Source organism: Lagenorhynchus albirostris, chromosome 1 (assembly GCF_949774975.1).
Source record: "Lagenorhynchus albirostris chromosome 1, mLagAlb1.1, whole genome shotgun sequence".
NCBI classification, from domain to species: Eukaryota; Metazoa; Chordata; class Mammalia; order Artiodactyla; family Delphinidae; genus Lagenorhynchus; species Lagenorhynchus albirostris.
The window spans coordinates 117,392,217-117,413,705 of NC_083095.1; the positions used below are offsets into that span (position 1 = coordinate 117,392,217).

General features: G+C 39.4%; 2 protein-coding genes across 7 annotated transcripts in view; one reads left to right on the plus strand and one right to left on the minus strand.

Moving 5' to 3' along the window:
• ADAM10 (ADAM metallopeptidase domain 10) overlaps window positions 1–19,852 on the minus strand; it is a 135,657-nt gene extending 115,805 nt beyond the window's left edge. Inside the window, exon 1 of the mRNA XM_060150901.1 lies at window positions 19,646–19,852. The gene's annotated coding sequence lies outside the window, so the exon portion shown is untranslated. The remainder of the gene's footprint in view (window positions 1–19,645) is intronic.
• MINDY2 (MINDY lysine 48 deubiquitinase 2) overlaps window positions 18,993–21,489 on the plus strand; it is a 116,020-nt gene continuing 113,523 nt past the window's right edge. For all 6 annotated transcript variants that reach the window (XM_060150913.1, XM_060150919.1, XM_060150928.1 and 3 more), the window contains exon 1: window positions 18,993–19,948. In XM_060150913.1, coding sequence (XP_060006896.1) covers window positions 19,103–19,948 — 846 coding nt within the window. In that variant the 5' untranslated portion in view covers window positions 18,993–19,102. The remainder of the gene's footprint in view (window positions 19,949–21,489) is intronic.

Sequence of the window (21,489 nt, forward strand, 5' to 3'; positions counted from 1 at the left end):
AGCATTTGGTATTTGTTTTTCTCTTTCTGACTTACTTCACTCTATATAACAGACTCTAGGTCCATCCACTTAACTACAAATAACTCAATTTCATTTCTTTTTACAGCTGAGTAATATTCCATCATATATATGTGCCACATCTTCTTTATCCATTCATCTGTCAATGGACACTTAGGTTGCTTCCATGTCCTGGCTATTGTAAACAGAGCTGCAATTAACATTGTGGTACATGACTCTTTTTGAATTATGGTTTTCTCAGGGTATATGCCCAGCAGTGGAATTGCTAGGTCATACTGTAGTTCTACTTTTAGTTTTATAAGGAACCTCCATACTGTTCTCCATAGTGGCTGTATCAATTTACATGTTAGATAACGAGTGAAAGTGTGTAGTGGCATCAATAACTAACAGATCTTTTTTTTTTTAGATTTAATTTTTGGCTGCATTGTGTCTTCGTTACTGCAAGAGGGTTCCCTTTTCTCCACACCCTCTCCAGCATTTATTGTTTGTAGATTTTTTGATGACGGCCATTCTGACTGGTGTGGGGTGATACCTCATTGAAGTTTTGATTTGCATTTCTCTAATGATTAGTGATGTTGAACATCCTTTCATATGTTTGTTGGCAATCTGTATATCTTCTTTGGAGAAATGTCCATTTAGGTCTTCTGCCCATTTTTGGATTGGGTTGTTTGTTTTTTTGATATTGAGCTGCATGAGCTGCTTGTAACTTTTGGAGCTTAATCCTTTGTCAGTTGCTTCATTTGCAAATATTTTCTCCCATTCTGAGGGTTGTCCTTTTGGCTTGTTTATGGTTTCCTTTGCTTTGCAAAAGCTTTTAAGTTTCATTAGATCCCATTTGCTTATTTTTGTTTTTATTTTCATTTCTCTAGGAGATGGGTCAAAAAGGATCTTACTGTGATTTATGTCATAGAGTATTCTGCCTATGTTTTCCTCTAAGAGTTTGATAGTGTCTGGCCTTAAAGACCTTAAAGACAATTAGGTCTTTAATCCATTTTGTGTTTATTTTTGTGTATGGTGTTAGGGAGTGCTAATTTCATTCTTTTACATGTAGCTGTCCAGTTTTCCCAGCACCACTTATTGAAGAGACTGTCTTTTATCCATTGTACATTCTTGCCTCCTTTATCAAGAAAAAGGTGACAACACGTGCGTGGGTTTATCTCTGAGCTTTCTATCCTGTTCCATTGATCTATATTTCTCTTTTGGGGCAAGTACCATACTGTCTTGATTACTTTAGCTTTGTAGTATAGTCTGAAGTCCAGGAGCCTCTTTCCTCCATCTCTGTTTTTCGTTCTTAGGATTGCTTTGGCTATTCAGGGTCTTTTGTGTTTCCATACAAATTGTGAACTTTTTGTTCTAGCTCTGTGAAAAATGCCAGTGGTGGTTTGATAGGGATTGCATTGAATCTGTACATTGCTTTGGGTAGTAGAGTCATTTTCACAATGTTGATTCTTCCAATCCAAGAACATGGTATATCTCTCCATCTGTTTGTATCATCTTTAATTTCTTTCATCAGTGTCTTATAGTTTTCTGCATACAGGTCTTTTGTATCCTTAGGTAGATTTATTCCTAGATATTTTATTCTTTTTGTTGCAATGGTAAATGGGAGTGTTTCCTTAATTTCACTTTCAGATTTTTCATCATTAGTGTATAAGAATGCAAGAGATTTCTGTGCATTAATTTTGTATCCTGCTACTTTACCAAATTCATTGATTAGCTCTAGTAGTTTTCTGGTAGCATCTTCAGGATTCTCTATGTATAGTATTATGTCATCTGCAAACAGTGACAGCTTTACTTCCTTTTTCTGATTTGGATTCCTTTTATTTCTTTTTCTGCTCTGATTGCTGTGGCTAAAACTTCCAAAACTATGTTGAATAATAGTGATGAGAGTGGACAACTTTGTCTTGTTCCTGATTTTAGAGGAAATGGTTTAAGTTTTTCACCATTAAGAACAATTTTGGCTGTGGGTTTGTCATATATGGCCTTTATTATGTTGAGGAAAGTTCCCTCTATGCCTACTTTCTGGAGGGTTTTTATCATGAATGGGTGTTGCATTTTGTCAAAAGCTTTTTCTGCATCTATTTAGATGATCATATGGTTTTTCTCCTTCAATGTGTTAATATGGTTTATCACAATGATTTGTGTATATTGAAGAATCCTTGCATTCCTGGGATGAACCCCACTTGATCATGGTATATGATCCTTTTAATGTGCTTCTGGATTCTGTTTGCTAGTATTCTGTTGAGGATTTTTGCATCTATGTTCATCAGTGATATTAGCCTATACTTTTCTTTTTTTGTGACATCTTTGTCTGGTTTTGGTATCAGGGTGATGGTGGCCTTGTAGAATGAGTTTGGGAGTGTTCCTCCTTCTGCTATATTTTGGAAGAGTTTGAGAAGGATAGGTGTTAGCTCTTCTCTAAATGTTTGATAGAATTCACCTGTGAAGCCATCTGGTTCTGGGCTTTTATTTGTTGGAAGATGTGTAATCACAGTCTCAATTACAGTGCTTGTGATTGGCATGTTTATATTTTCTATTTCTTCCTGGTTCAGTCTTGGAAGGTTGTGCTTTTCTAAGAATTTTTCCATTTCTTCCAGGTTGTCCATTTTATTGGCCTAGAGTTGCTTGTAGTAATCTCTCATGATCCTTTGTATTTCTGCAGTGTCAGTTGTTACTTCTCTTTTTTCATTTCTAATTCTATTGATTTGAGTCTTCGCCCTTTTTTTCTTGATGAGTCTGGATAATGGTTTATCAATTTTGTTTATCTTCTCAGAGAAACAACTTTTAGTTTTATTTATCTTTGCTATGGTTTCCTTCATTTCTTTTTCATTTATTTCTGAACTGTTCTTTATGATTTCTTTTCTTCTGCTAACTTTGGGTTTTTTGGTTCTTCTTTCTCTAGTTCCTTTAGGTGTAATGTTAGGTTGTTTATTTGAGATGTTTCTTGTTTCTTGAGGGAGGATTGTATTGCTATAAGCTTCCCTCTTAGAACTGCTTTTGCTGCATCCCATAGGTTTTGGGTCATCATGTTTTCATTGTCATTTGTTTCTAGGTATTTTTTGATTTCCTCTTTGATTTCTTCAGTGATCTCTTGGTTATTTAGTAGCATATTGTTTAGCCTCCATGTGTTTGTATTTTTTACAGACTTTTTCCTGTAATTGATATCTACTCTCATAGCATTGTGGTCAGAAAAGATACTTGATACGATTTCAATTTTCTTAAATTTACCAAAGCTTGACTTGTGACTCAAGATATGATCTATCCTGGAGAATGTTCCATGAGCACTTGAGAAGAAAGTGTATTCTGTTGTTTTTGGATGGAACGTCCTATAAATTTCAATTAAGTCCATCTTGTTTAATGTATCATTTAAAGCTTGTGTTTCCTTATTTATTTTCATTTTGGATGATCTGTCCATTGGTGAAAGTGGGGTGTTAAAGTCCCCTACTATGACTGTGTTACTGTCGATTTCCCCTTTTATGGCTGTTAGCATTTGCCTTATGTATTGAGGTGCTCCTCGTTTGGGTGCATACATATTTACAATTGTTCTCTCTTCTTCTTGGATTGATCCCTTGATCATTATGTAGTGTCCTCCTTTGTCTCTTGTAATAGTCTTTATTTTAAAATCTATTTTGTCTGATATGAGAATTGCTACTCCAGCTTTCCTTTGATTTCCATTTGCATGGAATATCTTTTTCCATTCCCTCACTTTCAGTCTGTATGTGTCCCTAGGTCTGAAGTGGGTCTCTTGTAGGCAGCATATGTATGGGTCTTGTTTTTGTATCCATTCAGCCAGTCTATGTCTTTTGGTTGGAGCATTTAATCCATTTATATTTATGGTAGTTATCAATATATATGTTTCTATTACCATTTTCTTAATTGTTTTGCTTTTGTTTTTGTTGGTCTTTTCCTTTTCTTGTGTTTCATACCTAGAGAAGTTCGTTTAGCATTTGTTGTAAAGCTGGTTTGGTGGTGCTGAATCCTCCTAGCTTTTGCTTGTCTGTAAAGGTTTTAATTTCTCCATCGAATCTGAATGAGATCCTTGCTGGATAGAGTAATCTTGGTTGTAGGTTTTTCCCTTTCATCACTTTAAATATGTCCTACTACTCCCTTCTGGCTTGCAGAGTTTCTGCTGAAAGATCAGCTGTTAACCTTATGGGGAACTCCCTTGTATGTTATTTGTTGTTTTTCCCTTGCTACTTTTAATATTTTTCTTTGTATTTAATTTCTGATAGTTTGATTAATATGTGTCTTGGCAAGTTTCTCCTTGTATTTATCCTGTATGGGACTCTCTATGCTTCCTGGACTTGATTATTTCCTTTCCCATATTAGGGAAGTTTTCAACTATAATCTCTTGAAATATTTTTTCCATCCCTTTCTTTTTCTCTTCTTCTTTTGGGACCTGTATAATTCAAATGTTGGTGCGTTTAATGTTGTCCCAGGAGTCTCTGAGACTGTCCTCAATTCTTTTCATTCTTTTTTCTGCTCTGTGGTAGTTATTTCCACTATTTTATCTTCCAGGTCACTTATCTGTTCTTATGCCTCAGTTATTCTGCTGTTGATTCCTTCTAGAGAATTTTAAATTTCATTTATTGTGTTGTTCATCACTGTTTGTTTGCTCTTTAGATCTTCTGTGTTCTTGTTAAACGTTTCTTTTATTTTCTCCATTCTATTTCTAAGATTTTGGATCATCTTTACTATCATTACTCTGAATTCTTTTTCAGGTAGACTGCCTATTTCCTCTTCATTTGTTTCGTCTGGTGGGTTTTTGCCTTGCTCCTTCATCTGCTGTGTGTTTCTCTGTCTTCTCATTTTGTTTAACTTACTGTGTTTGGGGTCTCCTTTTCACAGGCTGCAAGTTTGTGGTTCCCGTTGTTTTTGGTGTCTGCCCCCAGTGGCTATGGTTGGTTCAGTGGGTTATGTAGGCTTCCTGGTGGAGGGGACTGGTGCCTGTGTTCTGGTAGATGAGGCTGGATCTTGTCTTTCTGGTGGGCAGGACTGCATCCGGTTGTGTGTTTTGGGGTGTCTGTGACCTTATTATGATTTTAGGCAGCCTCTCTGCTAATGGGTGTGGTTGTGTTCGTATCTTGTTAGTTGTTTCTCTAGGGTGTCCAGCACTGTAGCTTGCTGGTCGTTGAGTGGAGCTGGGTCTTAGTGTTGAGATGGAGATCTCTGGGAGAGCTTTCACTGTTTGATATTATGTGGAGCCAGTGGTGGATATTACGTGGTCTCTGGTGGACCAATGTCCTGAACTCGGCTCTCCCACCTCAGAGGCACAGGCTTGACATCCAGCCGGAGCACCAAGACCCTGTCAACCACACGGCTCAGAAAAAAAGGGAGAAAAAAAGAAAGAAAGAAAGGAAGAAAGAAAGAGAAAGAAAGAAAGAAAGAAAAGAAAAGAAAAGAAAGTTATTAAAATAAAAGTAAATTATTACAAATTAAAAAATTGAAAAGTGGTACAATAAAAGAAAGACAGAAGAGAGCAACCAAACCAAAAAACAAATCCACCAAATGAAAACAAACACTAAAAATTATACTAAAAAAAAAGAAAGAAAAATAGACAGAACCCTAGGATAAATGGTAAAAGTAAATCTATACAGACAAAATCACACAAAGAAGCATACACATACATACTCACAAAAAGAGAAAAATATATAAAATATATATAAATATATTTTTAAAAAAGCGAGCAACCAAATCAATAAACAAATCTACCAATGATAATAAACTCTAAATACTAAACTAAGATAAACATAAACCAGAAACAAACATGATTTAGAAAGCAAACCCCAAGTGTCCTGTTTCTCCCAAAGTCCACTGCCTCAATTTTGGGATGATTCCTTGTCTCTTCAGGTATTCCACAGATGCAGGGTTCATCAAGTTGATTGTGGAGATTTAATCCACTGCTCCTGAGGCTGCTGGGAGAGATTTCCCTCTCTCTTCTTTGTTCGCACAGCTTCCAGGGTTCAGCTTTGGATTTGGCCCCGCCTCTGCAGTCACCTGAGGGCGTCTGAGGGCGTAGGTCACCTGAGGGCGTCTGTTCTTCGCTCAGACAGGACGGGGTTAAAGGAGTAGCTGATTAGGGGGCTCTGGCTCACTCAGGGCGTGGCGGGGAAGGGAGGGGTACAGAATGCGCGGCGAGCCTGCGGCGGCAGAGGCCAGCGTGACGTTGCACCAGTCTGAGGCATGCCATGTGTTCTCCCGGGGAAGTTGTCCCTGGATCACAGGACCCTGGCAGTGGCGGGCTGCACAGGCTCCCAGGAGGGGAGGTGTGGATAGTGACCTGTGCTCGCACACAGGCTTCTTGGTGGCTGCAGCAGCAGCCTTAGCGTCTCATGCCCCTCTCTGGTGTCTGCACTGATAGCCGTGGCTCGCACCCGTCTCTGGAGCTCGTTTAGGCAGTGCTCTGAATCCCCTCTCCTCACGCACCCTGAAGCAACGGTCTCTTGCCTCTTAGGCAGGTCCAGACTTTTTCCGTACTCCCTCCAGGCTACCTGTGGCGCACTAGCTCCGTCAGGCTGTGTTCACGCCACCAGTCCTCTCCCTGTGCTCTGACCGAAGCCCGAGCCTCAGCTCCCTGCCCCGCCCGCCGCGGCAGGAGCAGACAAGCCTCTCATGCTGGTGAGTGCTGGTCAGCGCCGATCCTCTGTGCGGAAATCTCTCCGCTTTGCCCTCCGCACCCCTGTTGCTGTGCTCTCCCCCGTGGCTCTGAAGCTTCCCCCCTCCGCCACCTGCCGTCTCTGCCCGCGAAGGGCCTTCCTAGTGTGTGGAAACGTTTCCTCCTTCACAGCTCCCTCCCAGAGGTGCTGGTCCTGTCCCTATTCTTTTGTCTCTGTTTTTTCTTTTTTCTTTTGCCCTACCCAGGTACGTGGGGAGTTTCTTGCCTTTTGGGCGGCCTGAGGTCTTCTGCCAGCGTTCAGAAGGTGTTCTGTAGGAGTTGTTCCACATGTAGATGTAGTTCTGATGTATTTGTGGGGAGGAAGGTGATCTCCACGACTTACTCCTCCGCCTCTTGAAGGTCTCTTCCTCCTTACTTTTAACTGTACTTCTGCATCTCTTCCCTGGGGCTTTTTCTTCTCTTTATCCTTTAGATATTGGTGTTCCTCAGGACTTCATCTTTGGCTTTATCTTCTCATTCTTCACTTGCATGATTATTTTTTACTACCTCCAAATGTCTATGACTCACTAGGCTGTAAATCCATGAAAACAAAGCCTGGGTCTGTCTTGTTCTGAATTCTACCCCACTGCCTAGCACATAGTCCACACTTTTCCTGCACCTGTGCCCCAAGCACAGCCCTATATCCTAGTTGCATCATGTGCCAGCTGTGCAACCTTGAGTGAGTTAAGGCACCTGTACCACAGTTTCCTAATGCTTACAATGGGGAGAGTAGTAATACCTACCTCAGAAGTTCGAGAGTTATATAAATTAATAGAGGTAAGGCACTGAGAATATTGCAAGGCATATAGCAAGCACTGTAAAATTTTAGGTGTTGTTACATATCTAACTTATACTAGCCAATGCCTTCCTGTCTTTACATGGCCACACTAAATGCGATATCTTTGCATATTTTATTCTCTCCATGTGGAATTTCAATAATTCATTTTAAGACACTTTTTTTTTGGTTAGGATTTTGCTTTCTGTATAGAAGAGGAATCAGAGAGGAAAAGCACTTAGAAAATCCACTTTTGGGGAAAAGAGAACAGTGGAAAATGGTATTTAAAAGTTAAGGCATTTAGAAGGCATGTAATAAGTGTCACTTTCCTTTCAAATGTAAAGGAATAGATACTGTTAAACATACAGCTGTTTCTCCTTTGTAAAATCTTCACTAACTTCACCACTAGACAAAGTTAATATATACCATGTCTATACTTATAAAGTAGCTATATCAAACTGTATTGTATTTGTTTACTTTAAATCTTCCCTAATTCTTAAAGATAATAATGAATCACATGTTATTGAAAACAGAAATCACATGTTATTGAAAACAGGGGTTTTGAAAACAGAACCTCAGAGAGTTAAGCAAATATATATTCAACAAATGTTTATTGAATCTTAATGCCAGAATAGGATCCATTTTACTAATTTATTCAAAACCTAGGAGTGACCCCCTCCCCACTTCCTAAAATCCTGATATCTTATTCTAACATTCAAGATGCTCCACAAAATTCATTTGTCCAAACTTTTCTCTCTTCTCCTTTCAATGAAACTTCTACTCCACACTATCAAACTACACTTGGGAACTCCAAACTATCTTCAACCTTCCCCCTTCTATGCTTTTTGTCACCTCGGTTTCCTTTCTGCTCATACAGTATATTAAAAAAAAAAAAAAAAAAAAGACAATGGACCAAAAATGGAGTCATTTATGCTAAGCCCCATGTCAACAAACCAAGATTCTTAATTGTTTCAGTTCTCCCAGAAATGGAACCTTTAACCAGTAAATCAGGAAGCACCCGATCAGCACTTGTTAGGTAATGTGCCCATTAGTCCCCTGCTATCCTGTAAACGAAAGTAACTTTGCAATAACCAACACCTTTTTTTGCCTAGTATCACTTCCTTGTTTTCACTCTCTTCTGCCTATAAAAGCCTTTCATTTTGTAGAGCTCTTCAGAGCTCCTTTCTATCTGCTAGATTGGATGCTTCCTGATTCAAATCAAGTTTTGTTCAAATAAACTCTTAAAATGTTTAATATGCTTCAGTTTACCTTTTAACATGTATTTCATATATAGTCTTAAAGTGCTGGTTACAACCTGGTAGCTCATAAACCAAATTAGACTCACAGACAAGTTCAGTTTCATTTGTAGTTAAAAAACTTTTTCTTAATTATATGTCACTATTCAACAGTTAGGAGCTTTCATGTTAAAACCTAGATGCCAGACTTTCTGTGAAAGCTGAAAGGTTAAGCAGACTTAAGTTGTCGCAAAACAGAAGTTGGCTAAAACTGAGTAGAGTTTGCCCTCCTTGGATGGGGCTGGTCTAATGTCACCCCAGTCTGTACTACCACTGTCAGTCTGTACTACCACTGTCAGTATTTGACCTTCTGATGCTTGATTTAAGAATTAGACCAAGTTCCAAATAGTCCTGTTTTCCTAGACCCCCGGGGCCCCCAATCTCAATCATATTTTAGTTCAAAACACCTATTATTTATATCCTTCATCTGCAATTAATCACATGTTACTTTATAGAAACTCTCATTATTATTTTGATGTTACAGAGGGCTTAGATAAAGAGGCTTTGAGGCAAAGCAGAGGGCACTCAAAAACTTTACAGGGTGACAATGATAATTATTGGTTATTCATTCAACAAATATTTGTTCTGCTCCTGGTTTGGGGTTTTCCAGACCACCAAGACAATATTCCTGATGCAGTGCCAGGCACCAAGATAAGCAATTCCCATACATGATCCCATTTAACTCTTTACAACAATGCTATGAAGTAGATTCCCATTTTACATATGAGGAAGCAGGGGCAGACCAGACATCTAAACCAAGTATGTTTGACTCCGAATCTTGTCTAGTCTTTTGAATTACCGGATAAATTCATCCTTATTATCACTGCCATGGTCCAGAATCTACTTCTTGGCTTCGAAGGTCAAGAAGCTTGATTTCTCTCACTGCAACCTGAGATGATCAGCTGACAAAGACTAACTCATAGGAACTAAACTCTCAAGGGACTTACGTCTTGATCAAAATGTCACCTTATTGTTTTATAAGTGAGACATTCATGGTAGCAAGTCAATACATTCTTTTTTTTAAATCTTCGATGCTTCAGAAGGGAAGTCACAACTGAAAGTGGCTTAGGTAAGCAAGGCATCAGTGCAGAATAAAGTAATTGAATGATTTTACTGACTAGTTCATCCAACTATCCAACTGACTATGCCACACAAGAATCTATCAAGGTACCAGACAGGTACCAGGCCATCCCCCTGTTCAGGTGCCCCCCAGCCTTAGATGGTGATTGAAGCATATTGTGACGAACCCTTATGTTTTGGGATCTTCTCTAGACTCCACACAGACTACCATCTCCCTTTCTGTTATTATTATTTGCTTTCTTCAGTTATAATATAATTGATTAGGCCACAACTTCTTATGCCTATTCAGACTTTGACTTAATTTCCAGGCCTTACTTTCGCTTCTTTTGGACTTGGAAAGAATTCTGTTTTCTAAGGGAACTATGACAAATAGCTAAACTGATTCATTTTAGACTGATTTGGTTTTTTAATTCCCACTTTTCTGGGAAGCACCTTATAGTAGCCCTTACGCACTGCTTCAGGTTCCCATTTTTATTTCATTTGCAAATGTTTATGTTTTGTCTTCCTAACCGGATTGTAACCAATTTGAGGGCAGTGACAACAATAATATATTTGAAGAGCTTTACTATCTGTTCCCATTTTATTCACAAAACCACATAGCAAAATCATTCATGCTAATATTTTTCCCCTGCTTTTTTTTTCTTTTACAAAAGGTGAAAACTGAAGTTAGCAGAAGTAAATTGACCTACCCAAGCTTATAAAATTAGTCAATGGCAAGACCAGGTTCTAGTCCCAGTTCCTGTAGTCTCTGTTCATCACGCGTTCTACTATTGGTTCGTTGGCCAAAAAGTTCTGTAACATCTTACGGAAAAACCCAAATGAACTTTTTGGCCAACCCAATACATTAGGCTGCTTCTGCATGACCATGCTTAATATTCTCTTCTGAGCCCCAGAACACCACATTGTAAATATTGAATAAATAATCACAGAGGTTTTTTATTGTAATTATAAGCCAGTGAGTCATAATTCTTATTATTTGTATCTTAACATATCAACTATATGTCTCAATAATGCAAATGGTTATTATCTGATATTGTTCTAGATGAGTATTTCTCAACACATGGCCAGTGGCATATCAGCATCAGAGTCACTTAGGATGCCTGTCAAAACGGCAGATTCCTGGGTTTTTCTCCAGTTTTGTTGAATGAAACTTCCTGGGGATGGAGTCCAGAAATATGCCTATTAACAGGTTTTCCACCTAAGAGTTAATCATGCTGAAGTTTGACAATCACTGTTCCAAATAAACATAATGAGGGATAGAGTGAATATAAAATACCAGGTTCTCTAGGAAAAGCAATGTCAACTTACAAAAATATATATATTTCAACATATAAAAACAATAAAGAAGAGGATACATTTCCTTGATTCTAAGATAACCTCAATTGTAAGATACACCATTGATTCAATAAGAGTTTTTGAAGAAAAGAGCATTAAATCCTCAAAAAATGTTTAATTCCAAACCTAGAAGATTTTAAATATTAAGAAAGTGAAACTTAGACCTGAGGAAATTCGGTACTTATATTTTAAATGGTGTAGTAAAAACAGAGGAGTTTGGAGGTGGGAAGTTGGACATGGTCTGAGTAGACTTTGAAAGCTAAGAAGAGAGAGGACACTTTAAGTTAGGGAAACAAAATGAGCTAATGATTTGGATAGGTATAATTAGTGGAGTGACCAAACCAAATCTTATAGAAAGAAGGTTGCTATTACATTTTAGTAGCTGGTAAGGGTGGTTAAAAACAATAAGGACAGATTAAGAAAAGCTTTTACTGCCAGGTCAACTCATGATATTCAGTAGTTAAGGAAGTGCCTTTAAAGGTTTTTCAGCAGTAGGTGGAACTAAAGAAAGCACTGTTTAATCTAGCAACATCCACAAGGTACTCAAAGGAAAAGAAATTGTAGAGAAATCAGTTAGCAGGTTTACACTAACACGCTCACTAACCTAGAATAGCACCAGAGAGAATGGAAAGCAAGGCTTGGATAAACCATTGAAGAAAGTCAAATCCTGACTTGACTTGCACTTCTGGAAATATATCTGAGGAATACAATTATAAGTACAGATATAAAGATTCAGTTCCAGGGACTTCCCTGGTGGTCCAGCAGTTAAGAATCCACGTTCCCAATGCAGGGGTCCCGGGTTCGATCCCTGGTCAGAGAAATAGATCGCATATGCCACAACTAAAAATCCCGCAGGTCGTAACTAAAGAAAGATCCCGCACGCCACAACGAAGATGCTGCGTGCTGCAGCTAAGCCCTGGCACAGCCAAATAAATAAATATTAAAAAAAAAAAAGATTCAGTTCCAAGGACATTGACTGCGGTGAAGTTCATAATAGTTAAACAATGGAAATGATCTAAATATTTAAGAAACGGATTGGTTCAGCCACATAGTGGAATATTATTAATTCACTAGGAATGTTGTAGATGAATGGATATTAATGCATAAAAATGTTCACGATATATTGATAACTGAAACAAATGTGTTTAGAATGGTCTGATTCTTGTTTACAAAAATATGTATGTGTTCAGATGCCTAGAAAAGTTTGGGAAGGATAGACATACAATGAAGTATCACTAGTGTTATTTCTAATACTTCATTCTACATAGTGCAACGAAGGGTGTTTTTTATTTTCCTCTTTTTGCTTATCTTGTTTTCTAATTTTTCTAAAATGAATATGTTTTGGTTTTCTACTAAAAAAGCAAAATTAATTATCTCTTTACATTAGCATTTTATATGAAAAAATAGGACTTGTTGACCATGAGGAAACTAAAACAAAACTACTTGAATATTTTAAGCCTGGGTGACAGAGACTGATACTAATATGGAAAAATGTGGGAAGGCCAAGAACAAAAAAGCATTTTGAGATCAGGATTATATACATATCTCAAGGGAGAGTGTATAGAAAAATGGCCAAAAGACTAACTTTGGAGCAGTGTGGCGTTCTGGGAGAGTAATGAAAAATAACACTGGCTATAGAAGATGAATTTAGAAACCTTTTTCTCTTGCTAAGGTTTATTTATTGGCAGTAGGAATGAGGAGGACAGGCTTCGCTTAATGCTAGAATAGTAATTCTCAAACTTTATCGTGTATCTGAATCACCTAGGGGTCTTGTTAAAACACAGACCTCTTGCTGCTGGGCTTTACACCCACAGTTCCTGATTCTGTAATCTCGGTGGGACTAGAGAATTTACATTTTTAACAAGAACCTAGGTGATGTTGATACTGCTAATTCCAAAACCACATTTTGAAGGCACTCATACTAGAGTTGAGAAAAATCTGGTAAATTGGTAGGTTGACAGGGGAGAAATTTGTTTGAGGAGAGAAGTCCTAAGGCATGAGATGTACTTGATTCAATGAGAAAACCTGAACCAGATGAGCAGAGCCACTTCCAGAGCCTCTTTCTCACAAGGCAGAAGAGCCCTGATCATGGAGGAGCAAGGAGGCTCTAGGGAAGGGAACTGGGTTGGGATGGTACAGTGAGAAAGAGCTGGAGTGTGGGGAATTAAAAGAAACAAAAACAGAAACAAACCTTAATAGCTGGTATAATACCAGGGGAGCAAGGATTCTGAGTTGAAGGTGATGGACCATATTCCTTTAATTCATTCCTGGTGAAACCCATCTGGACCAATATTTAGGTCCTACTTTTCAAAAAGACTACATAAGTAAAATTGAGAAAACTGTTTTATTAATACTGTAGCATTTTAGAGCTACAATAAAAGGGAAAAGAAGGTCATTTCCCTCCAGTCACCATCACACATCTTTAACACCACCAGAACAGACTAGCATCTGGTGAAACAGCATGTAGTAGAAGCAGCACCTGGTAGAATATCATAGGATTGAATTTGTTTCTGAACAGGTGTGAGACTCCTCATGGGGGCTCTCAGAAATAATTAAATAGGGGATGTACTTTACAGGAGGCTGGAGTTTCTGCATAGTCAGTTGAGGGCCAGAGCCAGGGCAATTTGAGTTACATGGAAACCTTGATTTTTTTTTTTTAATCTTATTTATTTTTTAACATCTTTGAGTATAATCGCTTTACAATTGTGTGTTAGTTTCTGCTTTATAACAAAGTGAATCAGCTATACATATACATATGTCCCCATATCTCTTCCCTCTTGCGTCTCCTTCCCTCCCATCCTCCCTATCCCACCCCTCTAGGTGGTCACAAAGCACCAAGCTGATCTCCCTGTGCTATGCAGCAGCTTCCCACTAGCTATCTATTTTACATTTGGTAGTGTATATATGTCCATGCCACTCTCTCACTTCGTCCCAGCTTCCCCTTCTCCCCCTGTGCCCTCAAGTCCATTTTCTACATCTGCGTCTTTATTCCTGTCCTGCCCCTAGGTTCTTCATATCCATTTTTTTTTTAGATTCCATATATATGTGTTAACATACCGTATTTGTTTTTCTCTTTCTGACTTACTTCACTCTGTATGACAGACTCTAGGTCCTTCCACCTCACTACAGATAACTCAATTTCATTTCTTTTTTATGGCTGAGTAATATTCCATTGTATATATATGCCACATCTTCTTTACCCATTCATCTGTCAATGGACACTTAGGTTGCTGCCATGTCCTGGCTATTGTAAATAGAGCTGCAATGACCATTGTGGTACATGACTCTTTTTGAATTATGGTTTTCTCAGGGTATATGCCCAGTAGTGGGATTGCTGCATCATATGGTAGTGCTATTTTTAGTTTTTTAAGGAACCTCCATACTGTTCTCCATAGTGACTGTATCAATTTACATTCCTACCAACAGTACAAGAGGGTTCCCTTTTCTCTACACCCTCTCCAGCATTTATTGTTTGTAGATTTTTTGATTATGGCCATTCTGACTGGTATGAGGTGATACCTCACTGTAGTTTTGATCTGAATTTCTCTAATGATTAGTGATGTTGAGCAGCCTTTCATGTGTGAAACCCTTGATTTTAACTCAGAATTTTATCACTCTCTCTTGGGTAGAAAGCTAAGAGAAGAGGAGTAAAGGTATATATGCCCTGTACCTGTGCAATAATCTGCTCAGAGCCAATTTTGATTCAGCTAACAATAAAGAACCATCACAGTTTTAGTAGAACCATCAACAAAATAAAAGCAAGATATTTGAACCATAGCTCTAATAGGTTTATGCAGGATAAAATGAGGAACACAAAACCATAGGCTGGGGAATAACTAGAATGCTATGACACTCTACTAGGAAGGTGGTAAGGACTCAGCTATGAAGTGGCTATAGATGAATGAAATAGTAAAGGGGTGTACAATATCAGCAAGACTTGATAGATGAGATAATAGTAAATAAATTAGGGTAAAAGTCAAATATAGCATCAATTTTTCTGTCATGGTAGCTAGAAAAGCTATGATCCAACTATGAAAAATAGAATTTTAAGAGAATTATCATTTTGAGAGTTAGAGATTTTTTTTGGATTTCTTAAGCCTGAGGTAATAATCAATCTGTGATTTTAATTAGGGGAGTATAGCTTAATTCCTCTTTAATTACCTCACACTAAAGATCTTTTCTCATCTGAATCTAAGTTACTGCTTGTACTACTCCTTTAGTATTAATTATTAATTAACTTGTATTCTCAATGACCAATTCATGTGAATGTCTTACTTCCCAAAGCAGATTTTGCTCTCCCGAAGAATAAAACCAATGTTTTACACTTGTATCCCCCACATCTCATATTCTGGCACTGTAACTCCATACTGACTAAGTAATACTATTTTATAGCACATGGTTCAGATATTCTTTGAAAAATATAAAGGATATATAAAAAATTATGTTCAATATTCTGAGATGAAAGGTCAGGATGCCATCAAACAATATAAAGGAACTAGAAAGAACTCTCGTAAATTTAATATACAATAGTGTCAATAAACAATGCATTTAAAATAGCTGAAAGACAAATTTGAGGAAATCTCTTAGAAAGAAAAGATAAATAAAATTAGAGAAAAGATAAGATTAATAAAAAATGAAAAAAGAGATTTCCCAGAACCGAAGGACATGTTTCTACATTGAATGTGATCACCAAATACCCAGCCCAATGAATAAAGCAAGACCCACCCAAAGGTATATCAAATACTGAAACGTCAGAACACCAAGAAGAAAGAGAAGATCAAATAAATGTCAAAGAAATAGGTTATATACAAAGGATCCAGAGTCCAATAGTATCAGACTACTCTACAATCACCTAGAAGCTAGAAGACAGTTGATCAATGACTAAAATGAAGAAAAAGTATCCAATGTTGAGTTGTATATCCAGCCAAACTATAAAATGTAAAGGTAGAGTAAAGGTCTAGCTATTTTCAAACAAACATGACCTACAAAAATGGGCTTCCTATGCACTCTTTCTCAGGAAGCTGAGAATATGTTTCACCAAATCAAGGAAACAGGGAGACAGGAGATCCAAGACAGAAAGTAATCAACATGTAAGAGAGGAAGAAGGAATTCCTAAAACAACAGTAAAGAGAAATCCCAGGATGACAGCTGTGCAGCAGGCCTATAAAACAAGTCCAGATCAGAGCAAAAGGAGTGTTCCAGGAGAGATGTACCCAAGATTAAAATGGGTGTGAGAAGTAACTTGATATGGTTGACCGTACTGGTAAGTCTGCCTGAGTTAGTGGTAGGTGAAGAGTAAAGCAAACAAACAAAATAATGAGGCAATTGTTAATTCCAGGGAAAACAAAACTTTAACAAAAAAAGTAATCACAGTCGCAGTAAAATACCTGATTTAGTGGTGAATAACATATATATAACTCTAGTGCTTTAAATTTTGAGTGCTTTGATCAAAAATTTGAAATAATTGGGAGGTTGGAGCAAGAGAAGGAAGAATGGTGTGAGAGAAAAGAACCAAATCCCCATCTTTCATGGGAATAAATCGATAAACAATATCTACAATTTTTAAACGAAGAAATCAGAGTGGAATCATGTTACTCAGGAATATGGAGATAAGGAGCTAAAAATATCTAGGAGTTGAATGGGACTGCTTCATTGTGGAGGCATAGGGCAGAGAACTGCTTTGTTTGTACAGAAACTATTTGACTTTTAACACTATTACATCTGTAACTCTTTTAACTTTTAACACTATTACATCTGTAACTCTGACAAATAATTTAAGAATTTTGGATAGTAACCAGCTTATTTTAAAATGGTATATTTTATCTCACAATTAACTAAAGATGCAAATAAGCAAAAAAGAATGAAACATTTTCCAGTTTATTATCTTCTGACATTTGTTCCTAAATGCCACTCCCCACCTCCCTTAGAAAAATACTATGTTCATTTTCACAAACTTAAATACATATATTTGGTCAGCTTGACTTACATAATTGCTGACAACATATGAAAAGAAAAACTGGTTCTGTTTCTTTGTTATAAATAAGTTATTAAATTATGCATGTGAACATTTGAAACATATACTAATAAAAACTACCAGAGCAAGAAGGCTTATCTAAGTAGCATCTTTGAAAAATGGTGAAAGGTCATTATTTGAGATGCTTGTTTCATGATTTTTAGCTCTTCTATGGTTTCTGGCCTATAAATGATTCAGTCATTCAATTTTTTTTCATGTAATACACCTTTACAAATTTCTTTTTTATAGTCAAGGCACCTTGCTAAGTTCTGAATTTCCTGAAATCTATAATATTCTCACTTGTACTTAATGATCTTAAATACTGTAAAGTGCTTAATCTAGCAACATATATCTAAATCTGTTAACATTTGCAATTATTTTTCAGGGAAAAATTCTAATTGGAACAATAGTATTTATTGTTTACAGATTGACATGGAGACCTAAACTCAATATTTTGAACAAGCTTTCTATTATCTCTTCTAATTTTCCTCCTTGCCAAGAGTTGGCTAAATATCATAACATTGTGTCACTGTAAAAAGGTGGAAGGAAAGGCATTCCACCTTTTTACAGTGTTGCACCTTTTTCCTACATTGTCAGGAAATTGTACTGCCCAAGCAAATATTTAAAATGTAGCAATAAGAAAAAACCTCTAGACAGTAAACCGCAAGATATGAGCCCTTCCTCTTACTCACCATGGCATCCCCAGTGCCAAACATAGTATCCAGCAATATAATGGGTATTGAAATATGTTAAATGAGTGAATGCAACACTGCTTACTAATTTCGTCTATCTTCCCTAATCAAAAGAGATACAAAAAGACCACATTCTATTAGGTATCAGGAATTTATATATCTGACTACGAAGGAAGACCCATCTTGTCAAGTTTTGGATCCCCAGAACCTAGAAAATATGGAAAGAAAAAAAAAAAAAAGTCCTTGTCGGGAACAGATCGCAGTGGGTTAGACTAGCACCCAAATCCCCTTTTGTCACCAACAAAACTTACAGCCTACTCTGTCTGCCCTCTCTTAAAACTGAATGGCCTTAAGAGGAGTAGATTCTCAATAGAAAAGTCACTTTTCCAGGAACAGGCACTTCCCACTCCATGCAAAATGAGGCCAAGTCAACAAAACAGCAAAGACTTGGCTAATGCAAGCACAAGCTAATTTATTATGATTGGCCCAAATTACCCACTTTTTTTTGCCGCGCAGGCCAATATCCACAACCGCACTGATGCCTCATGTAGGGCGAACGTTTTCACCAGTAGCTGGTGAGGAGCACGGTGTTTCTCAGCCAAAACCGAGGGAGACTGGAAATTGTGCAGTGCAGTAATCCAAACACCTCGAGTGGATCTCAGTCTTTAAATCTATATCTCGTATGAAATTCCTTCCATTTTCCATATTACAAGCTGGGTAAACAAATCTCCGGAGCTCTTCAGGGATGAGCTCTTTTCCAAATACTACAACCACTGCCACCTCCCCATCCCTCAGTCCAAGGTTGAACCACACTCGACCCAGTTCTGAAGGGTCACATGTAGCTGACCGCCTCCCAGCTGGCCTTCAAAGAAGCCGCGCGCGGTCGAGCAGCTCCGAAGTCCAACTTCCGGCCACAAAATGAGAGGATGTTTTCCTCCTGGCCACACCCTCCTAGCCTCGCCCTCCACGCCCCGCGCAAGAGCGCGCGGGCGCGCGGGAGGGGCGGGGCCGCATAGGCGGCCGCTGCGAGTTTCGCCCTCCCTCAGCGGCGCGCAGGAATGCCCCGGGCCCACGGACAGCGCGGCGGCGCGCGCGCTCGCTCCCGGTGCCCTCCTCCGTGACGTGCCTGGCCCAGGCCGCGCAAGGGCGCTGTAGCTGCCAGTGCCGCTGTCATGGCGTCTGAGGCGCTGTCTGAGGAGAACCCACCGCGGTCTCTTTAGAGCGAGGGGCGGGCGGCTGGGTATGGAGAGCGGCCCTGAGAGCCTGCAGCCGCTAGAACACGGAGTGGCCGCCGGGCCGGCGCCAGGGACAGGTTCTCCGCAGGAAGGGCGACAGGAGACCAGGCTCGCCGCTGGGGATGGTCCTGGAGTATGGGCGGCGGAGAGCAGCGGCGGGAAGGGGCAGGGGGCGGCAGCCGCCGGGAGGAGCCTCTCGGACTCGGCTTCTCCCGCCGGCTCGCCTCGGGTTCTCGTACCCTGCAGCTCCCTCCCGGACTTGGACTTGAAGGGGAGCGATTTGGAGAGTCCTGCTGCCCAGAAGGCGCCTCTGACAGGGCAGCACAAGGTGACCGCCTCCCCGGAGGCAGCTGAGGCCGGAGCCGACCATGAGTTGGTTCCGGCCGGAGAGGCGGGCGCCCTCGCGGATCAAGCCGGCACCTGCCGGGCAGAGTCGGCGGCCGCGGGCTTCGAGGAACCCAGGAGCGGCGGCGGCCTCAGCAGCAGTTGCAGCGACCCGAGCCCTCCCGGGGAATCGCCGAGCCTGGACTCCCTGGAGTCGTTCTCTAACCTGCATTCTTTCCCGAGTAGCTCCGAGTTCAATAGTGAGGAAGGAGCTGAGAACAGGGTCCCCGAGGAGGAGGAGGGAGCGGCGGTGTTGCCCCGGGCTGTGCCTCTGTGCCGAGAGGAGGAGCAGGAGGAGGCGGAGGCAGCCCAGGTGCTGGCGGCCTCCAAGGAACGCTTCCCGGGACAATCTGTTTATCATATCAAGTGGATCCAGTGGAAGGAAGAGAACACACCCATCATCACGCAGAATGAGAATGGCCCCTGCCCTTTACTGGCCATCCTCAATGTTTTGCTTCTGGCCTGGAAGGTACACTCCGCAGCTTTCTATTTCCTACAGCTTTCGGGGAGGGGGAACACGGGGCGAGGGAGCTGCTGCCTGTCAGCTGATGGCTTCTTCCTTTTTTTCCCTCATTCATCAATCCGTCCCTTTTTCTTCTTACATGAAACTCGTTCTGAGACTCTCTTGTTGGAAGAGTGTTCTCATATGTATGTCAGAAAGAATTGCCGGCAACCTCAGGTCTCTCTTGCAGTGTTTAGTGATGAACGTTCAGCATTCAGCTATGGCTGATATACTTGGAAACAGCCGGGACTAGGAGCATCCTAAACCCTTTGATTTGTTTTTTTTAACCTATATTTTTCTGTGTTATTCCTTCTTACTGACTTTATCACATATGCAAAAGAGTGAAGAAATGGGGAAGGTCATCTTCAGAAGTTACCATCAATCCGTGATATCAGGGAGCAAGTTTGATGGTTACGTTTAGTCTATTTTCCAACTCCTGCTTGCTCCATTTGGGTGTGGATACTTAAGGACATGGTGCTGGGGAAGATGTGGCCCCTTAGACAAATTCCATTTAAGGAAAAGCAGTGGCCTGAGACCTAATTACCATAACTTCTTGGTTTTCAAAGATTGTTTTTATTTTATGCATGATTTTTACTTGCCTCATTTTTTTGACTCTACTTAAAGAGTCTGGCATTATTACCAGTAACCACACATCAGAATGTGTTAAGGGAGCTAAAATTATAACAACTAAAATAAGAAAAGATATATTCAAGTTAAAGGAGCAAAAGAGGGAAGGGCCCTTCAAAAGGAAGTATATTGAGGACTCAATATATTGGGGACCTGTAAATGAAGTGTCTTATTTAAGCTTGCAGTTTTAGAGTGCTGAGAACATGCATCTTAGAGTACATATTTTACTTTTAAATTGAGAATTGTATCTATAGATAAAATGTTCCCTAGAAAAAAATAATCTGGATTATTGTGACTAGTTAGGAAGAAAATCAAGTAAAGGAAATAGTGTTTATTAAGTCCCTTCATCTTCCTTTCTAGCAAGGGCTAATGCAAAAGAAATAAGATTATATCTTACCAGTATCTAGTACATAATGGCACTCAAATGTGTTGAGTGAAAACTGCCTGCTCTTGAAGAGCTGTTGAGCTATTTGGAGTTGCAGCATCGACTTACTTGAAATTACTAAAGAACAATGCAAGACAATACACTATAAATGCTAGGTTATAGGAAGCAGATTGAAATGCATTAGACATCCCCAAAGGGGAAGTTTTCCTTTGGTCTGGCATAGTCCCAGAGAGCTTCATGGAATTTTTAGATCTTGAAGGAAGCTTTTAAGGAAAAGTAGGATTTAAAATAACAGGAAAATGGAATTCCTGGGAGAGGGAAGGGTATAAATGGAATTCCTGGGAGAGGGAAGGGATGAAAATAAAATGGATAATGTGTGTGTGTGTGTGTGTGTGTATGTTTTGGATGACAGGAGTGGTAAGTTCATATTGCAGGATAATAGAAAATAAGATTGAAAAGGTGAAGAGCCCCTTGATGAAAGCCCTTGAATGTCAGA